The 19,733-nt window shown below is 44.4% G+C and overlaps 1 protein-coding gene across 1 annotated transcript; it reads right to left on the reverse strand.

The window, feature by feature from the left end:
* Positions 1-136: 136 nt before the first annotated feature.
* Positions 137-3,928, reverse strand: LOC6583781 (chromatin assembly factor 1 subunit A). Its single transcript, XM_002009410.4, has 3 exons — positions 1,815-3,928; positions 1,579-1,751; positions 137-1,512 (listed from the first exon to the last, which is right to left on the reverse strand). Exons 1-3 carry the CDS (start codon positions 3,796-3,798, stop codon positions 352-354), a joined length of 3,318 nt encoding a protein of 1,105 aa, XP_002009446.1. The 5' UTR covers positions 3,799-3,928; the 3' UTR covers positions 137-351.
* Between the last annotated feature and the right edge of the window lie 15,805 nt (positions 3,929-19,733).

A 19,733-nucleotide genomic window follows, 5' to 3' on the forward strand; every position in this document is an offset into this window, starting at 1 on the left:
GATTGTAAACAAATTCTGAATTATTAGATTCTTATTTATTTCGTATTTCTGATACATTTAAAATTTGTTATTTTAAAAGAGTTTCTTTTCCTCATTGCATATAAATATAAATATTTATTTGCAGTAAAAATTATAATTGGGCGAAACAAAAATTGTTTATTCATAAATATTCCGCCGGAGTGGCGTGATTTTGGATCACGATAGTACAGAGCAAGGCAAGTGGATGGATATTGCGTTACTTGGATTGCCGGACTATCAAAGTACAGTACGACACACTCGGCTGGTACAGTGAACACTACGGCTAGAGAAACTTAGATGCTAGGCGCGACAAGGTCGTATATCATTCGCCGACTAGTCGGAGAGCAGAACAACATCGTCCCTGCAGCCGCCTGGCGGCGGAGCTGGCGATGGCTTCTGCTTGGTGGGCGGGTCGTCGCTCTTGCGCAGATACTGGCTGATGAGCGCGTTCTTGGTGGCCGCATGGAACTGCTGATCGCGCGGCACGGACATGAGCAGATTGACGCGTTTCTTGACGCTCGAGGCTCTTGTGGCGGCTGTCGATGGTGTGCCTGTGGATGCGGTGGGCGTGCTGGCCGCCGAGTCCTTGGCCTTGCCCGCTTTGTCGACGTCTGTCTTGGGTGTGCCAGGCGCATCAGCCGCCTCAACGGCAAGCGACGCCTCTGGCAAGGAGGTGTCCGCCTTGCTGACCTTGGGCGTGAGCGTGTAGTTCCATTGATTTTGCAGCGTCAGCTCGTCCAGGTGGAATCTGTGCAGCGTTTCAGCCGCGACCACCCAGCAGAGGCGCTTCTTGGGCTTCTTCGACTTCTTTGCCTCGGCGCCAACCGATTTCTCGACGGGCTTCCAGGTGGCCAGCTCATCGAACTTCTCGCGCAGCATCGTCTTTGAGGGCAGCATCGTTTGGGACTCCGGCGTAATCTGGGTCTTCAGATACTCCAGGTACTCGGCGATGAGGAACATTTTGGCGTTGCTGTTGCCGTGTATAAGCCGGACCAGCTGCTGCAGCAGCTGCTCGTCCAGCTGCAGTGTGGCTGGCTTCGCCTTGGCCTCCTCCAAGGGCTCCTCCTCCTCGCCGGACTCCTGCGGCGGCTCCAGCGTCAGCGGCTGCAGCTGCCAGCAGCCGTACATATCGATGGTCTGGATGAAGACAGCCGGGCACAGCTGCGACTTGTTGCCGTCCTCGTCCAGCCAGACGGGCCCCAGCAGGCGGGGCTTGATCTTTTTGGTCTGCTTCTTCATCTCCTGGGCGAACTCCTGCTGCAGCACCTGTAGCTTGGCCTTCTGCGCCTCGCGTGTATTGCCATCCTCCAGCTCGCCATCGTTCTGCAGCTCCTCGTCGCTGAGATGGCCATGGGGCACAAACCATTCGTTGTACTCCTCCTCCGACTCCTCCTCGGACTCGCGCTCCTTCTCATCCTCGCTGGCGCTCAGCGACTCCCCGGGCTCCTCCTCCTCCCACTCGCAGTCCGAGTCCACCTCGTAGTCGAAGTAAGCCTGTCATATGGGAATACAAAGATTTAAGCTATGGATGCACATTGAGTTATGGAATCTATGGCGCACCTTATCCTGTCCCAGTGGGCGGCGGGCGGTGATCACTTGGCTGCGCTTGCGCCAGGTGCCGTAGTAGGGCGGGCGACGATTGTCCGCAAAGTGCAAATACTTGGCCCGCATCCATGGCACCTGCTTCGGCCGCTCCACCACAATGGGCGTGCCCACCGCATTGACCAGGTCATCTGGAAGCGATGCAGAGATGATAATAGTGGAGCCGTCCAAGGGCATCGCTTCGCAGTACTTACCGACCACCTGGACGTCGTCGTCATCCTCCTCGTCCTTGGCGCACCGCTGCAGCCGCGCGTCCCGCTTGCTGGCCAGCGGCTTGCGCTTGCCCTGGCTCAGTTCGTTCAGATAGAGATGGGCGCGTGTGGGACGCTTGGTGCGCCCAATGCTCTCGTTGAGATCCTGCCCATCCTCGTCGCCGTCGTCCGGCACATGGAAGAGCGTGTCCAGCAGCTGGCGCGTGTCGGCGGCAAGTGTGGTGCGTGTGACGGGGGCCACGATCATGTCGTCCTTCACCTGGAAGGGCCGGAAGGCGAGCTGCTGGTTGCCCACGTGGCTGGGATCGCAGTCGCTGCTGTTCTGCTCGTGCTCCAGCGAGCCGCTGATGGACTGCCTCGGCTGCTTGGGCACAAAGAATTTGCTGAATGTGGCGGCGGCGCGTTTCTTCTTCAGCTCCGCCTCCTCCTTCTCCTGCTCCTTGCGGCGCCGCTCCTCGTCCTTCTTGCGCTGTATCTCCTCCTTGGCCTCGTTGCGCTTGCGCTTCTCCTCGTTCTCGGCCTGCCGTTTGCGCTCCTTCTCCTCGTTCTCGGCCTGACGCTTGCGCTCCTTCTCTTCGCGCTCCTTGCGGCGCGCCTCCTCCTTGTCCTCGCGCTCTTTGCGCCGCTGCTCCTCCTTCAAGTCGCGCTCGGCCTTCCGCTGCTGCTCGCGCTGCTCCTTCTCCAGCTGCTTGAGGCGCCGCTCCTCCTGCAGCTTGCGCTCCTTCTCCTCGCGCGCCTTTCGCCGCTGCTCCATCAGCCGCTGCTGCTTGGGCGTCAGATTTGGCAGCTTCTCCGCCACGACGGGCGCAGCGCTAGCCGACTTGCCCTCCTCTTCCGTCTCTTTCTCCGTCTCCGATGACTGCTCCTGTTTCGTGTTCTGCTCCTTCTCCGGCGATGTGATCAGCGTGTCTGTGTCCACGTCCACGTCCATGTCGGCGCTGCGCTGCTCCACCACGGCTTCAGCTTCAGCTTCCGGTTCAGCCTCCTCAGCCTCAAGCTCAGCGCTGCTATCCAGCAGCACCACATCCTCATCCTCAACTGCTTTCGGCTCTACCTCCGCTTGCTTCTTGGATTTGCCTTCCTTCTTGGACTTTTCACTCGCTGTCGAAGCTTTCACTTGGACTCCAGCGTTTGCCTTGGCCTTTTCATCCGCCTTGGCTTCATTCGGCTTGGATGTTTTCGACGTCTTGGGCGATGCCATCGACTCCACTTCAATCACCTTGGCTTTTTTCTGTGGATTGAGGCTCTCGGCTATGGCCTCGATGTCATCGCTGGAGTCGCTGCGCTCAGCGCTTGACCCCAGCTTCGGCTGGGGCGATTGCTCCGCTGCCTCCGATTTCTTTAGGGATTTGCGACGCTTGACTCGCTTGTTGCCCAACGGCAGCTTGATTTGAATGGGCGTGTGAGTGGCGCCACCTGTTGGCTTCTCCTTCAACTTCTTCTCCTTAACGTTGCCATTTGCCTGCTTATCTTCTTCTTTCTTGGCGTTGTCCTTCTTCTCGTCGTTGTTGTTGTCGTTGTCGTTGTCGTTGTCCTCGCCCTCATCGTCATCCAGCTCGATGACATCGTCGGCATTGGCCTCCGTTGTCTTGGGCTTCTTGTAGGTCGCAGTGGCCGCAGCGAACAGCTGCATATTCTCTTTGCTGTTGGAGCGACGCAGCTGCTCCGTCTCCGGCGGCGACTCGCTGCCATAGGACAACTTGCGCTTGCGCGGCTCAGCGCGCGGCTCCGCCTCCTCCAGGTCCAAGTCCAGTTCGACAGCCGACGAGGTGGACGCCGCTGTCTTTGTCGCCGCTGCATCTGCTGCGCCGCCCTTCGCCAGCGGCGCTATCAACTTAAAGGGCAAACGCGTCTGCACGAATTTCTTGCCGCCGCTCCCGGTGCTGCCATTGCGATCCGCGGACTTGGTTGCACTTGCATCTTTCGCGCGGGCCGTGTTTGGTGTTTTCACTGCGCCGGCTGGCATCCTGGCACACTTGTTGTCGATGTTTATCTATTTATGTGTTAATTGCAAACGCAGTTGCCGCTCCCAACTCTCTCGCCTCTTCGTTTACGCGCGCCACACACACAACGCACGCACAACAGTGTGAGAAATGCGCGCCAAAAACAAAACACGCACATATGTTTTAGTGGCTTTGAGCAGCGTTGCTCTGATCATCGATCGGAGCCATGCGATAGTTGTGCGTCTGCAATAGTTTGCAATGGTTGGCAATGCGCCGGCTAAACGAATTGCACTGCTCACATGTAGATGGCGCTTTAGAATTGAATTGAAATTCGGTTTTCTTATTCCTGGAAGGTGCGAAACTTGAATAAAAAAGGTGATTTTCTAGTTTCTAACATAAATTGTATAAAATGGTATGAAACGTCCAAATATTTGAAGCTTTTAAATTTCTTGACTGTGATATATTAAAATTTATTTTAATTCATTTTAATTTTTATTAATACGTATTTTAGTCTTTTAAAACATTAAAAGTTGGTTTGTAAGTTTAAAAATGGTTATTTAAACAACTGAATAATCCTTTTTTTTTTTATTGTTATGTAAAGGGAGAATCCATTAATGATTTACTATTTATATTATTTCTCTCTCGCTCACTCTCTCTCTCGCTCACTCTCTCTCTCTCTCTCTCTATTCCGATCTCTATCTCTTTCCCTCTTTCTCTCTCTTTCTATAATAAAAACTTATATTGTTACCTTACATGTTTTTTCCTTTATTAAGATTTTTAGTTCATGCTGACTTGCCATACCCTGTATTTATTTAAAACGTTTCAAAAGGGTATAATGGTTTGGTGCTAATGTATGTCACATGCTGAATGTGGCCTGACAGACCCGCCTAAGGTTGTATATTTTGGAATAAGATACCAGCTGAGCCTAATCTGATCTTGTTCGTCCATCTCTCATTATTTCTGCCTGTGTTGAGGAATTTTGTGAGTGAGTTGCTGCCAATCGATAAAAGTTTATATATAGAACTGATTTTTTTTTTTTTTATTTAACTTAATTACACTATTCTATCGTTTTTAGTGAATAAAATTTAAAAAGTTTTTCTAATAAATTTAATTTCAGTTTAGAAAAGCAGACCGAAATATCGATTATTATCGATATTTTTTAATTTGTATAGCTCGCTGGATTGCACATAAAAAAAAAATATAATTAGAGATTTGTACATTTCATGAATTGTTTGCATCCAGAACTTGAGTAAATAATAAAGCTAAACTGAGTTTGTGCGTGGGTGTGTGTCTGTGTGTGTGTGTGGATGCACGTAAGCTCATATGTAGGCGTATGCGTAGGTGTGTGTGTGTGTGTGAATGCATGATTCTGTTGATGCCAGTATGTGGGTGTGTGTATGCAGCTGTGTGTGTGCCTTTGCATGTGTGCATACATATGTGCGCCCGTGTGTGTGAGTGCATTAGAAGTCTGAAATGTTTTTTAACAATTCAGTGTATTCGTTTTTTATTTTCTTTTCACAATTTAGGGTATTTGGCTAGTCGAGCACACCTCGTGCTAATGCGATTTTCAGCCACTCCAATTTAATTGAACGAAATGTTTCATGTTGTTAACTGGGCCAACACAATGTGCACGAGCTAACGGTTTCTTTGAGCCCTTTTCGCATTAATTAAATTAAAATTTTTGCACGGCAACAGAATTTATTGGCGTATTTTATTTTTATTTTTATTTTCAATAACTTTTGTGGGATTAATCAAACTTGGTTTCAATTTTAATATTTGTATTTTTTGGATTCATGCAGTAAGCAGAGCGAACAGGCCACGCCCACTGCCCACTGCCCACTGCCCACTGGGTTGACATGGCGACTGAGCTGAGCGGCTTTGTTTCATTATTAATAATAATTTGTTTAAGCGAAATATGTTGTGAATTGCAACCGATGCACAAGTGCCCTAAATGCCCTTCCCCTTCCCCCATTCCCCATTCCACCATCCCGTCATCATCTTTAGCTACGGCTGTTCATGCTTCACCATGGCTCATCATTGTCAGCGCCCCCATCAGCGCGCTTGGCTTTAACCCATTTAACTTTCGCCCAAAATCGTAAATCTAATATTGACATGTGTAAGAGAAATGCCGCCCGCTGTGTTTGCGGTCGACCGCTCGTCCGCTCGTCCGCTCGTTCGCTCGTCCGCCCAGTGGCCCAGCGGCCCAGCGGCATTGGATTTGGTTGGGCTGGCTCTGATTTGGCAACCTTAAATAATGATGATGATGATGACGATGATGATAGTAATAATAATAATCAGTTTGCCTTGATGCTGACTCCGCTGGGAGTTGTTAAATGAAAATTCGGTCATGCATGTGAACGAGGGCAGCGGAGGGTAGAGCGCGAGGCAGAGAGTGGGCGCGGGGGCAGAGCGGATGGGTGGGAGGGTTGCTCGATGTAGGTAATAGAAAATCTATTAGCGCGCACAAAGCGCTAAACTCTCTAGAGAATAAGCAAGGGAAGGAGTTTGCTGAACGGACACACTTACATTCAATCATTCCTTCATTTATTCAGTTCAGCCTTTTGATAGCACGCACTGTCGATGCAAATGCACAAGCGCGAGCGAGAGGCACATAGAGGAGGCGGAGACGGACGCGTGACTGTATGCGTGTGTGTGTGTTCGCCTGTGTTGTTGCTTGAAATTAGAGACCTGTTGGCGTGAAGCGTGCATGACGAGCGACTGACTGACAGACAGAGAGGCAGCTAGACAGTCATGTGACACACACACAAGCAATCTTGCAAGGAAAGTGCACGTGTGTGTGCGAGTGTGTGTGCGTGCAATTAATGAGCAGCTTGCACAGTGCGCGATTAATGCTGCGCCTATCGATAGTTAACCCGCTCCTTTTGCTCATTTGCATTGCCTGCCTATCGATATTTATTATGCAAAAATGCGATCACTTAAAAATTATGTAAATAAAACTCGCAAGCTGCATTTTTATTGATTCAATTGCCGATCTTAATGTGATAAAAATGAAAAGGCATATACAAAATACTGCAATAATTATTATATATAAAATCTATACCGCACACACAGACAGCAAATTGGTATTTGCAATTTTTTTAAGTTTTATAAATCCATGACTAATTAATTGGAATTATGGAAGCTAATTGCGTCTTAATTATTTTCAAAGATTTCATCAAAATCCAATGCGACACTGTGGCTGCGCCACAAGTCTCGTGGCCGTTGTTCCCTGTTCGCTTGCCGTACCAAGCCCACGCACCGCCCCGCCCCGCCCACGCAGCCCGCCCCCCGATGGACGACAAGCGCAACGAGTATTGTATTTAAGTAATTGGAGGGTAAAATGTGTTTCCAATTTGTTGTGCGTGTGTGGGCTAGTACAAATATATGTATTTATGTGTGTGTGTGTGTGTGTGTGTGTGTGTGTGAGCTAGCAACAATTTTCGCTACGTTTTTGTTGTTCTCTCTGTTATGGGCTTACTTACTGTCAAACAACAACAACAACAAGAACAGTTTCAGTAACAACAGCAACTGGAAGATTGAAAAAAGTATTGAATTACATTTATACAACATTTGGTTGAATAGCTCTTGAGAGGGAGCCCCCTTAATGCTGGCCGTGTGCTGCGGTTTGTGTTTCCTTTTGTTGAGCGCTTGCCGTCGCATTTTGTGGGTGGCTGGGTGGTTGGGTGCGCCGCACTTGCCCGTCTGTCTGTCTGTCTGTCTGTCCGTCCGTCCGGCTGTATATTTGTGGCTTCCATGGTGTGTCTACGGGCCACTACGTCAGCAAGCAGCGATACAACGTTGAAAGGTATTGGCATTTCCCGCAGGAATCGCCATGAAAATTCATTAGTTGCCGTTAACTTTTTGTTGATGGGTGTGCGCTATTAGACACACACACACACACACACACACACACACACACACACATATATATATATATATATATATATATATATACATACACATGTATATATAATATATAATATTGCTATACGCACGCACGCATGCATTCAATGTGTTCCATTCAGAGCTCTATCTCCCTGCGTGCGTGTGTATGTGTGTGTGTTTTCTTTCTTTTTGTTGGGATATGGACTCGCTTTATTATGCCGTTTGAGCCAGAGACAGAGATACGCATTAAAATTGTAGCAGGGAAATGCGTATGATAAAAGGCAATGTCAAAGGCGACACGGCTGCAGGTACAAACGAGTCCAAGACTGAGCGAGCGAGAGGTTGACACACTTGCTGCAAACGAACACAACGTCCTTAGCACAATGCGACCTTTGTCTGGCTTACCGGATATTTCGTAGAAAACGCATTTCCCACACTTTTCACTCGCCGAACCGACGGCCTCTGCTGTCCGTCGTTGCCCACGCTTTGATCTGTCGACCTGTCGATCGACAGTCATAAATAGCTGTCAAATTCAATTCCCTTCGTCTACGCCAGTGGCACCACCAGCATCAGCATCAGCATCGGCATCGGCATCAACGTCTGCTGCTCATTCTGTAAGCTCCATTGCAGCAAATTAGCTTGATTCCACTTTTGATGCCATGATCATGCAGTTTCCACAGCTTCCGATCTTCTGCTGCTGCCGGCAGTTCCACAAGTCATGCTCACAAATTGCTTCCAAGTCGTTTGTCACAACGTCTGTTCCGTCAGCGCCAAGCTCGATCACGGCGCAGTGCGTAAATCCCCCATTTTGGCTGATCGAAACCTGTAGCACAGTTTTGGGGGCAGCCATTGAACAGCTCTCTATATAGAGAGATTCGTTCGGATCTTCAGCATTTGTGTATTATACTAGTTAGAATGTTGAATGGGAATAACCGACTGCATAATACTCATTCAAGAGTTAAAAAAGGAATAAGCAAGGAATCTACAGTCTTTTATCTTTTCCATTTTGTATTTAGCTCCAATTCTATTACGCCCCCATATGTTGTTTGGCCAATTCTTATAACTAGCTTACATTGTTATTGGATGAATTGGGCCAAGGCTCAAAAGCTGTGGAGAATATAGGGTACAGATATGCCACGCCTCCCAGAAACATTAAACTTATTTTTAGATTACCGATACACTAGAGTAGCAATAGCTTAATCATCGAATTCTTTGATTGCTCGAAAAGATTTGAGGATATGCCAAGAGCTCTGAGAGCATAAATATTTAAATATTTAAATATTCCACGCAAGCTAAAAGTCTCTAGTATTATCTAAAATATCATTTTTGGGGTATACGATATAGTAATTCCCGATTTGTCTCGTCGACATATCGGGGAAAATCGTGACACTTTATCAGACGAGAGTACCTAAGAGTTCGGAAACAGAAAGATGAAGAAGAAGAAAAATACATAAACACTAATAAATAGTAAGAAATTCAGCATCGATCAAGTTTAGATAATGATATTGGTGTCAATATACGTATATATTATTCAAATAAATAAGAAATAAAAAATATTCACATAAAACGACTTTCTAGCATTTCAAAGCAATGCAATTCCTTTTTTAGTTAAATTCTTAATCCAAGCTCTCCTATATATATATAATATATCATATTTTTTATAGTTCATAGCATAATGAAATCCCCCATCGATTACTTTAGATCATATACGCAGATCAAAGATCATCTATCTACCATACTCTACCCTAACTCTATCGTCATCAGATTTGGCACAGGGAAACTTGAACTGCATTAGGTCCCAATTAGTTAGGCCTAATATATTCCATTCTGCATTTGGGCGACTTCCTCAGTTTTTGAATTGTGCCGTTTTGGTCGGCAACTATCAAAACAAACTGCACTATGGAGTCTGCTCTATATAGAGACAATGCCCGAGATGCGTAACGAAATGTGTTTTGATTTCGCATTGTGAGTTGTTTTACCCAAATAGCAGGAGAATTGAAGGAGAGCAATTGCTATGCATGAAATTAATATACTGCACAGAAGCAGTCGAGCAACAAACGAGATGGACAGAGTGTGTGTGTGAGAGAGAGAAAGAGAGCAAGAGAGAGAGAGAGAGAGAGAGAATCTCTGTGTGCTGCATTGATGTCAGCAAGGGGATGGGAAAGGCCACAGGAAGTCAAAGTGTCAGCCGATGTCGCTGTCGATGTCGATCGGTGCGAGGCGGAAATGCGGCTAATTTGCGCCCCTCCTCCAGCGCCTCCTTCTCCTGCTCCTGCTCCTCCTGCTGCTGCTTTGGTTCCTGAGCCGTGGCTACTGTTCCGTGTGTTTGTGCCTTTTCTGGTTGCTCAGCTTGCTGTCTCTGTTGCCTGTTTCAATAATAGTTGTTTGTTATTGTTGCTGTTGTTGTTGTTGTTCGGCTCTGTGCAAAATTATTAATTTACGAGCTGTCAACAGTTATTGTTTGACGGGTCGGTGTTTACATCCAGCGGGCCGAAGGTTTCCATCGTTAATACCTTTGACAAATTTAGTTTCCATTCATTTTGTACCCCCTGCCTAATACCTTTGTACCGTCTGCCTCTACCTCTGCCTCTACCGCTGGCTGTGGCTCTGCCTCTGTCCCGACCTCTGACGAGCATCATCAGGCAATTATTCTCGATTAGCCAATATCATGATGTCGACAGTTTCTCTCCATGTCACGATCGCTGACCAGCTCTCGATCGCCGGCTCTATCGTTCGCTTTCGGGTTCTACGCAATTAACGCGATGACTTGGTTAAATATATAAAAAAATTTTCATCTATTTTTTTTCTCCCTTTTTTTTTTTGGCCGAAGCGCGACTTAAATTAGCGGCTCGATCGATAACGATGACGATCACGATCACCTGCGATCGGTTTGATCATTAGCGCGCTAATTAAATCAAGTGTTGAAAGTTTTTGAACGTCGTCATTGTTTGGACAATGGCTGAGTAATTAGCCTGGGCCAATGCTCCGGCCAAGAGAACTTGCGCTTAGATCAGTTACAGATGTATATATATATATGTTCTGCTCGTTTGCGAATGTATATACATATGTATGCATGCCTAAGGAATTCTTCTCTTATAATTATTACTTAAAGTTGGGGAAACTTAAAATATAAAATGCTTTACCTTATTGGTGGGACTGAAAATTTCTTCAGATTAGATAAATGAAACTCTATTCAATTAATATTTAGACATAGTTCCAAAGAAAATCTGTAAATTTCATGTAAAATTTAATGAAAAATCTCAAAATTTCAAGTTGCTTTAATTTATGTTTTCATATATTTGCTTTGATCCAAAGCTGGGATAGACTTTTCCAATTATGTATCATCAATATTGTTATTATTATTTTCTTTATGTTATCCAGACCTTATAGTAAAATGCTGCAAATTATATTAAAATTAAGCAATCAAACAAAATCGCAAAAAAAAAAATATTATAATAAAAATTGAGAAACAATACAAAAAGTTGCAAGATCAAAAGAGAAGAGCTTAAACATAAGAGAGTGGAATGTGTGAGCGAAGGTATAAATATGATAGATGTGGGCGTGTAAGGTTGGTTGATGCTACAATAAAAGAGAAGAGAACTTGCGCACTCCGAAATTGGCATTTCTAAACAAGTAAGAACGTTGCAGTCGGGCGTTACCGACTGCGGAATACTCATTCACATCCCATCAACAATTTAGTAGCTAAGTTTCGCTCTAATACTGTAGAATATACAGGTTTTTCCGATTTGCCACGCCCCAACTGGGCGTAGACACCTCATTTTTGGTCAATTTTTAGAAAGAGATAACGGTACCCTAACTGCAAAGTTTGAATGCTTAACCTCAAAAAATTTGAAAATTACAGGGTATTTTTCGATATGCCACGCCCCTAAAGAGGCGTAAAAATTATTTTTGGGGAATCGATAGAGGAGGCTACCAGTAACTCAACTATCCAAATTTAAAGCTTCTAGCTATTATACTTTAGGAGATATAAACTTTTGTGGTTTGCCACGCCCCCTGTGGGCGGACATATATCCGACAAAACTTTTTGGTCTTGGGTGATCAGTCCGAGTATATATACAAAATTTGAGGTCTCTGCCATCAATAGTGTCCAAAATATAGGAGAATTTAAAAAATCACTATATCTTCAGGTCCGATTTGCCACGCCCCCAATGGGCATAGACTTATAATGTTATCCTTAGACTTTATAGAGTCTTACCATTAGCTGACGTGCAAAATTTCAGCATTCTAGGTTTACAACTTTAGGAGATACAGTTTTATCCGATTTGCCACGCCCCCAATGGGCGTAGATATATCCGCCATAGCTCGTGATCTTGGGTGGTCAACGCGGACCTACATACCAAATTTCAGCTTTCTAGCTCTTTAACTAACATGATTTCTGGTATATCGGAAAATACATTTTCCGATTTGCCACGCCCCTAGTGGGCGGATCGGGAAAATTTTAACACTTTATAAATCGGAGATATACACGAGTATGTGTTCCAAATTTCAAGTCTCTAGCTTCAATAGCGCCGAAATAGATTGCGTTCATACGGACAGACGGACAGACGGACAGACGGACGGACAGCAAGACGGACATTGCACAAAACCAATATACTGATTCACTTTCGTGAATGAGTATAAAAAAAGTATTTCTCGGTATGGCTAGGCTATTTAAGACTCAGATGGAGACTGAGCATATTAATTGAATGAATTAATGAATTAAATGTGTGCCTAGTCTTTTATAGGATTACCAAAGGTGTCGGTAATCCTATAAAAGACTAGGATTTGGATTTATATAAAAAATACTCATTTCTGTTATCGGTTTATGACCTTAAATTGTGAAACAATTTTGAGCCTTGAGCTTGGCCTTGGCCAACTTTTTGAAGTGGGACCTAATCTTGGGGGAAAACATTAAAAGTGTTTAGCACTCCTATATAAGACATATGATTTAATGTATTTATTTTCTGATATAAACTAGTAAATTTATATTTATATTTACATTTTTTATTTTTTGTCAATTAATAGCCTCAATTAATTAGGGAATCTTCAGTTCTGTTTGCAATACGATTATAAAACTGGGTGCACTGGCTCAATCGAGTCTCATTTTTTTTTTTACAATTTGTTTGTTTGATGTTTAGATTGACGAATTGATGCTTAGTTTGTATTTCATATCGAACTGTTTTCCGGATCAGCCGTGTTGAGTGTGGGTCAGTGGGCCTATGCGAGAGATCATGCGGCAGCGCCGCTTGCTAATCTAATGGATATAAGCCGTTTGGCGTTAGCGCTAAGGCTGCGATGATCGGTGCTTAGCGCTTATCGCATTAAGCCCCGGACTAATCCCGGCCTGCTTTGGCAGCGATCTTAGCATGTTTGGACCTGCCATCGCTGTCTGGCTGCTGATAAAGAGAACGCGAATGGGAACGCGAATGGGATTGGGAGTGGGAATGGGAATGGGAATGGGAATGGGAAAGATGTCGACAGGCAGTTGGATGACAACAGGCCGCAGGAGGATGCCCATTTGATGAGCATGCGGCTGAAGATGATGGCCCCTTAAGCCGCTGGCCAAACAACCGAACGAGCAAATGCCAAAGACAAATATGCGACTTAGGCTGAGGCTGTGACGGAGGCTGCGACTGAGGCTGCGACTGAGGCTGTGGCACAGGTGCCACTTGCTCCATTGGCAGCACGAATCAGGGGACAGATCCACTTCTGGCGTAGTCAACGTTTGTCGTCAATTGTTTGGCATTGTTTTTTAGCGACTCGACTCGAATCGACTCGGCGACTTGTTGGCCACTCGACGCGACGCAATTGTCCTTGTTTTTTGACATGCACACGCACACACACAAACACACACATGTATATGTACATATACATTTATATATATATATATTTATGTATACAGTGTGTGCATACACAGAGCGCCACTCCACGGCGCCTCGAGTGGTTCTCTAAATCTAAATGAGCAATTCATGTTGTTGGCAACCCTACTTGAGAGCCTGTTCGCCTCTACCTCTACCTCTACCTATATGCCTCTCCCTCTCCCACTGCCACTGCCAGTGTCTTGCTCCGTCTCTTTCTCTGTGTGCAGCACTCGGCGTGCTCTCGTTTCTATAACACATCCTTTACGCCCTCTGCTCCCGGCTCTTCGCCTCTGCCATGAATGGGCGTGTTATTGTCGCAGTCGCTGCCTTTGTGCCAGCCAGCTCGTCATTATGATGCTTATTATTATTATTATGATTATTATATATTTTTATTGTACTTGTATTTTTTAATAATAAACTGACTTGACTTTTTCTTCTTGCACTCGCACTCACACACATGCGTAAAAAAGGCAGTCATTATTATTTACACTCCAGCACAAACCGCCCAACCGCCCAGCCACACACTGAAACTACATAATGCCGCCCACATTTATGATAGGTCATTGCAAAAATTACAGTGGGACTGTTGGCCCACATATTAGCCAAAATTGTCACAGATTGCAAAAAATAAGAGTCGCATAATGAATGTTCAATACGAAAAAAGAGAGAAGATTGTGGGATATTTATTTGAGATTTATTTAATTGAAATTTAAAAATTAAATAAGCTAAAAACTACTTTGAAACTATCTTGAAGATAATTAAATATTATATATATTTTTCAATAAATTTAATTTAATTTTAACTATATAAAAAAGGTGTGCGAAATAAGTAACTGGGATAAAAGCTTAGAGCAGTCCATAAAACAAGATTTTATTTTGACTTTACTTTATTTTATTTGTATAATTCCGAGACAATTTCATAATATATTTACTAAGCTTAAATATGAATTTAAAATATACTAATAATACTTATATAGAATTTAGAATCATTTTCTCGTTCATGAAAGTCAAATGAGTATATTGGATTTGTGCAGTGTCCGTCCGTCTGTCTGTAAACGAATTGAGGTCAGAGACTTGTGATATGCTTCAGATATTCCCGATCCGCCCACTAAAGAAGTAGCAAATCGGAAAGTGCATTAATTATTAATTTATTTTATTGTTACAGAGAATTAATTAAAAATAAGAATTTAGCTTAAAGCCAGAGCAGCAAAGGTCTTCGGACAACTGTAATATATGTACTCGGGCTGACAGTCCAAAATGAATAAAATATGGTGTATATGTGCACGCCCATTGGGGGCGTGACATATCGGTAAAAATGCATTTTTTACAGCTTTAGAGTTAGAGACTAAACATTTGATGATTGAATTAAAGTTGATTTGCACAGAAAATACTATAAATATACCAATTAGGTGCGCTATAAATATATCAATTAGGGGCGTGGCAAAGCGGAAAATGAAGCTGGTAGTGCTTGAGCCGTGAAGGACTATGATATCTATTCAAATATATTTTATAAACTAAAGTATTGCCATCAAACATATTTAAAAAAAAAAAAAAACAAAAAATGAAATAATAATACTAATAAATAAATAAATAAAAATAAAAAATATAATAATACTCATGCAATAAAGTAATTTCATGCTTAGTTGAAAATTTTTTACTTTTATGTCTTTTCAGTATTATATTTTAAATTGAACTTTGTCATTAATTTGAATTACAATTTAAAAAAAAAAATGTATTCTAATTAATTGCTAATAAATACATATTTATATTTTAATAAATAACATATAAATTTTCTAAAAAAAATTTTTTTAAATTATTTAAGCCGACTCTGAATACCCTTTTATTAGTTTTGAATATTTAAATAATATTCACTTTGAATTTGAATACCTTTCAGCCCTTCTCCATTCTCATTTTGCCAAGTTGATGGGCCACTTTTTGGTTTATTTGCGCCCATTGTGCGCAGTGTGTGTGTGTGTGTGCGAGACTTGAATGTCCTTATTTCCGTCCTCACACACACACACACACATATAGAGAAGGCGAGTGCAACCGGGTGCGGTTTTTACACTCCAAATATTCAATTACGCCGCGGGCGGTCGCTGTTTACGGGTTTGAGTACGGCTCTTGGTGCTCTTTATTGCCTGCCGTTAGACCCGTAACGCCCTGCCTGATACAGGCACACTACACACACACACACACGCACACACACACACACACACACACATACCCGCTGGTACCGCTCGCTGGCTCTGTTGACACTTGAGCTCAGGCGGTGGTATTTAATATGCGGCTCAACATTCTTTTCATTTCGTTGCGTTTCAAAAAACTTTTTTCCTTTTATTCTTTGCGAGCCAACTACAAATGAATTCACCAAAAAATAAAAAAACAAAAAAAATAAAAAAAGAGTAAATGGAAAAGGCTGCGAAAATGAAAATCGCCCGCCCGCCAACAACGTCAAGTGTCAAAGGAGGCGCGGGGCGAGACGGGGCGGGGCGAGGCGAGGCGACTGCTCCATCGCTTAGAGTCGGCTTTTGATGATGTGATTTGGTGTCCAACCGGGCAAGGGAGCGGGCCAAGGGCCGCAGGGGCTCAGCGCTCGGTGTGATAAGGCAAAGTGCGCGGCAAACTTCCTGCTGATTGCTTAATTGACAAAGAGCATATGCGATGCATGAATGAATAAACGAATATGAATACGAATACGAATACAAACACACACGCACGCATACATATGCAAGCTGTCATTGTTGGTGGCCATAAGCTGCTGCTGCTGCTGCCGCGGCGGAACTGGAGCTGTTTGGGGCCTGGGCCTGGCTCTGGCTCTGGCTCTGGCTCTGGCTCTGAGTTGGGGTCTGGAGCACGCATGGGCGTCCAAAACGCTGAAAATGCATTAAGCAGGCGACACGAGGAGTCAAATTCGAGCAGCTCCACCTTTGGCTTGACCGGCAGCCGCTGCTGCTGTTGCGCCAAAGATTAAAATCTAAAAACTGTCAATTAGAGCACACATTTTTCCTCATCAAAACTCAAATAACATGGAGCGGAGGCCGAGACTGAAACTGGGACTGAAGCTGGGACTGGAGCTGGAGCTGGAGCTGGGGCTGGGGCTGGGGTTGGGGTCGGAGTCGGGGCTGGGATGCCAACCAGCTTAAGCTGCGCTCGTCAATGTGACGCTGACGGCAAATGGCGTCCCACGTTGCAAGCGGCCCGCTGCCCGCCGCCCTCTCTCACTCTCCCTCTCCCTCTCTCTTTCTCTCGCTGGACATTTGGAATATATACATTGACATATTTCTTTTATTTCATTTTGTGTCTTTTTCTTGTGATATTTGGTTTGATTGCTGGCTGCCTACTTGACTCGCATTCGTATCTCTTTTTTGTTCGTTTCGTCTTACTGTTTTTATTATTTTTTCTTTCTGTTGCTTTTTAATTCACTTCCAGTTGACTATTGCGGCGCAGGTTTTGAATTACATTGCACCCACCCGGGTCCAAAGAGCACATACAAAATACAAGTAAATACACATTTATTTAGTTCGATCTGCCAGCGGGCAACGAGACCAACCAGACCTGGCCAGACCGAGCCAAGCCAAGTCGAGTCAAAAACAAGCCAAACCAAGCAACCAAGCCAAGCAACGTCAACGTCAGCGTCAACGCCAACATCTTCGTCGAGGTCTTCTATTTCCCCGCCTTCGTCTTCGTCTTCGTCTTCGCCCTCGTCTGGGGCGGGCAGACAATGAGAGGAAGAGCTTAAAAATAATACCTTGGCCGCTTATGTTGGCGTTTTGCTCGGCCATAGCTACACAAACATTATTACAAGGCCTGCCCCAGCCCCAGCCACAGCCCCAGTCCCAGCCACAGCCACAGCCACAGCTCCAGCTACAGTCGTGGGTCTCTTCCCCGTACCAACTCCAGCTCGAACTATCTGTATCTATAGCGCTGTATTTGTATCCATAGCTGGCCCTGCCAGGTTGTCACCAGATACCCGCGTGCATCGTCTGGCTGGATGCCAACTGTTAAAGCTGCAAGTGCCCTGGAGTTACTTGCAGCAGAAGACAAAGCGAAGAGGAAGCAGCACCAAATAATAAGAAACAACATTGAGATTGCGTTCGCTGAGACACTGAAAGCAATCGGGTGGCCGGGTGGCCGGGTGACCAGGTGACCAGATGGGCAGGTGGGCAGGGCTTGTGAGCGAAGCTAATTGGATGCTTAGCTTTACCGTGGATCGCCAACAGCATTGAACAATTAACTAGAAAATGGCGGCCAGACTTCCAGGACTTTGTTGAAACGGGGCTTAGGAATACAATGCAGCCATAGCGCGAGATTCAAATTAAATGGAACTCAAGATGGAAAATATCAAAACAAGCTGTTCGTAAATAGAGCTCTATTCTAATGCAGCAGAGACTTCTAGCACTATCTCCCCCTCACTCTCCCTCCCATTTATGAGCTTTGTTATCCACAAGGACTCTCCATTAGCATTCATTATTTTTGATTTTGTCAGGGAATGAATCTCAGTTCTTTAACTCTAGCCAAGATCAATGATATACCAATAATAGTGCTAGTGTCAAGCTAAATGCTTCTGGACTTATATTGATGGTTATTATAATTTAGGCTGATTATTATTTCGATTACTTAAGGGAATATTGCATGTGCTTGCAATATTGGAATATTGCAATGTGCCCTTAAATAATCATAATAATAATAATCTTAAATTCAATAATTAAGAGATACAATTCAGAAGCATTTACTCTATTAATCTTGAATAATTAATCTATTATCTTTTTTCTAATTAATACTAAATACAAGTCTCGATCATTTGTACCTCGTTAAATCGAATACCGCGATAAATCGAAAAAGAAGTCTATCCCCATGAAAAAACGAAGTCGTTCTACATAGTAATTCTCGAAAATTTGTCCCCTTGCCATTTCGAATTATCGGTACTTGACTGTACTTTGACGAAATACAATTGCACATATGGGAATAATATATTTTGTTATATTATTATTATATGGAGGTATATGCAAAGACCATCAGCAGTATGTATATACATCTATTTAATAATAATATATCCTACTAAATGATGATCATTGCAATGGCAAAAGAGTATCACTCAGTCGGTAAGCCCCGATTGAAGATTCATTCCTATCTAAGTGAAATTTTTATGAATAAATTTCAAAAGCTTCTGTGCGGTATTTGCAATCAAATTCCAATGGATCACACGGAAAACAAATGGCGAACAGCTACTTAATTCGACTTCTCTCTATCTCTCCCTCTCCCTCTCTCTCTCTCTCTCACTCTCGCATTATTTCTGCCTCTGTTTGACGCTGAATTCCAAGTCTCTGACAATCAACACCTCGATCCCAAAGTTTTGCTGGCTGGATTAACCGATCTCTTTCTTATTATTTCATATGCCTGCTGATAGTTCCAATTTCGTTTGCGCCTCCGTTGACTGCTTGACTGACTGTCGGACGGACGGACAGACGGACAGACGGACTGGCTGATTGGCTGGCTTGGACGGGGCCTGCAAGCTGTCAATCATGCGATCGGCTTTCAAAAATGCACTCAACTCATCTGCCCAGCGCCCATTGTTTAGATGTTTTGTGTGTTGGGCTCTGTTGCTTTGTTTTGTCTGCTGCCTGATGCCCGATGCCCGATGCCTGATGACTGATGCCTGATGCCGACACGATCGCCATGGTTGATAGGCCCAGCCGAACGGGCGACTATTGAATAGGTGTTTCGGGCCCATTTGGCTATTGCCATTGTTTTCGATACGACGGTGAGCCCAAATCTTGCATTGACATTTCTCACTTGGGCGCGATAAGCAATCTCGCTCAACTCTCTCCTGCTCGCTCTTTCTCTCTGGAAGGAGTCGAATACGAAACGCGTCAGCGAAAAGGCCATCGAAATGGGCCAAACATTTCAATTAGGCAATATCTGGTAATTCAATATGCCAGCCTCTCCTTAGGCGTCTCATCTGAGTGTTTGTTATGTAAAATGGCGTCGCGGCTGTCGTTGTCCACGGACTTGACACTAGCAGTGCTATCGATAACTTGACCATGGCGATCGATGACTGTTTGCAGTTGTTGAGAATTTTTACCCAAAGCCCCATTTTTTTTATATAATAGCTGTGCATATAATATGCGTTACAATTTATCGATAGGTGCTTACCATTTACACTTACTTGCTGGGAAACTGTAATCGCTAGGAATGGAAAACATGATAAATCAG

The sequence above is a fragment of the Drosophila mojavensis genome, unplaced genomic scaffold (assembly GCF_018153725.1).
Source record: "Drosophila mojavensis isolate 15081-1352.22 unplaced genomic scaffold, ASM1815372v1 contig_136, whole genome shotgun sequence".
Taxonomy (NCBI): domain Eukaryota; kingdom Metazoa; phylum Arthropoda; class Insecta; order Diptera; family Drosophilidae; genus Drosophila; species Drosophila mojavensis.

What these genes read in the sequence shown, in the direction of transcription:
- LOC6583781 (XM_002009410.4), bottom strand. Translation starts at nt 3,798, where the DNA reads ATGCCAGCCGGCGCAGTGAAAACACCAAACACGGCCCGCGCGAAAGAT. An exon ending in CGACGACGTCCAGGTGGTCG is followed by an intron (nt 1,752 to 1,814) that starts GTAAGTACTGCG and finishes CATCGCTTCCAG; the next exon opens with ATGACCTGGTCAATGCGGTG. An exon ending in GCCCACTGGGACAGGATAAG is followed by an intron (nt 1,513 to 1,578) that starts GTGCGCCATAGA and finishes CCCATATGACAG; the next exon opens with GCTTACTTCGACTACGAGGT.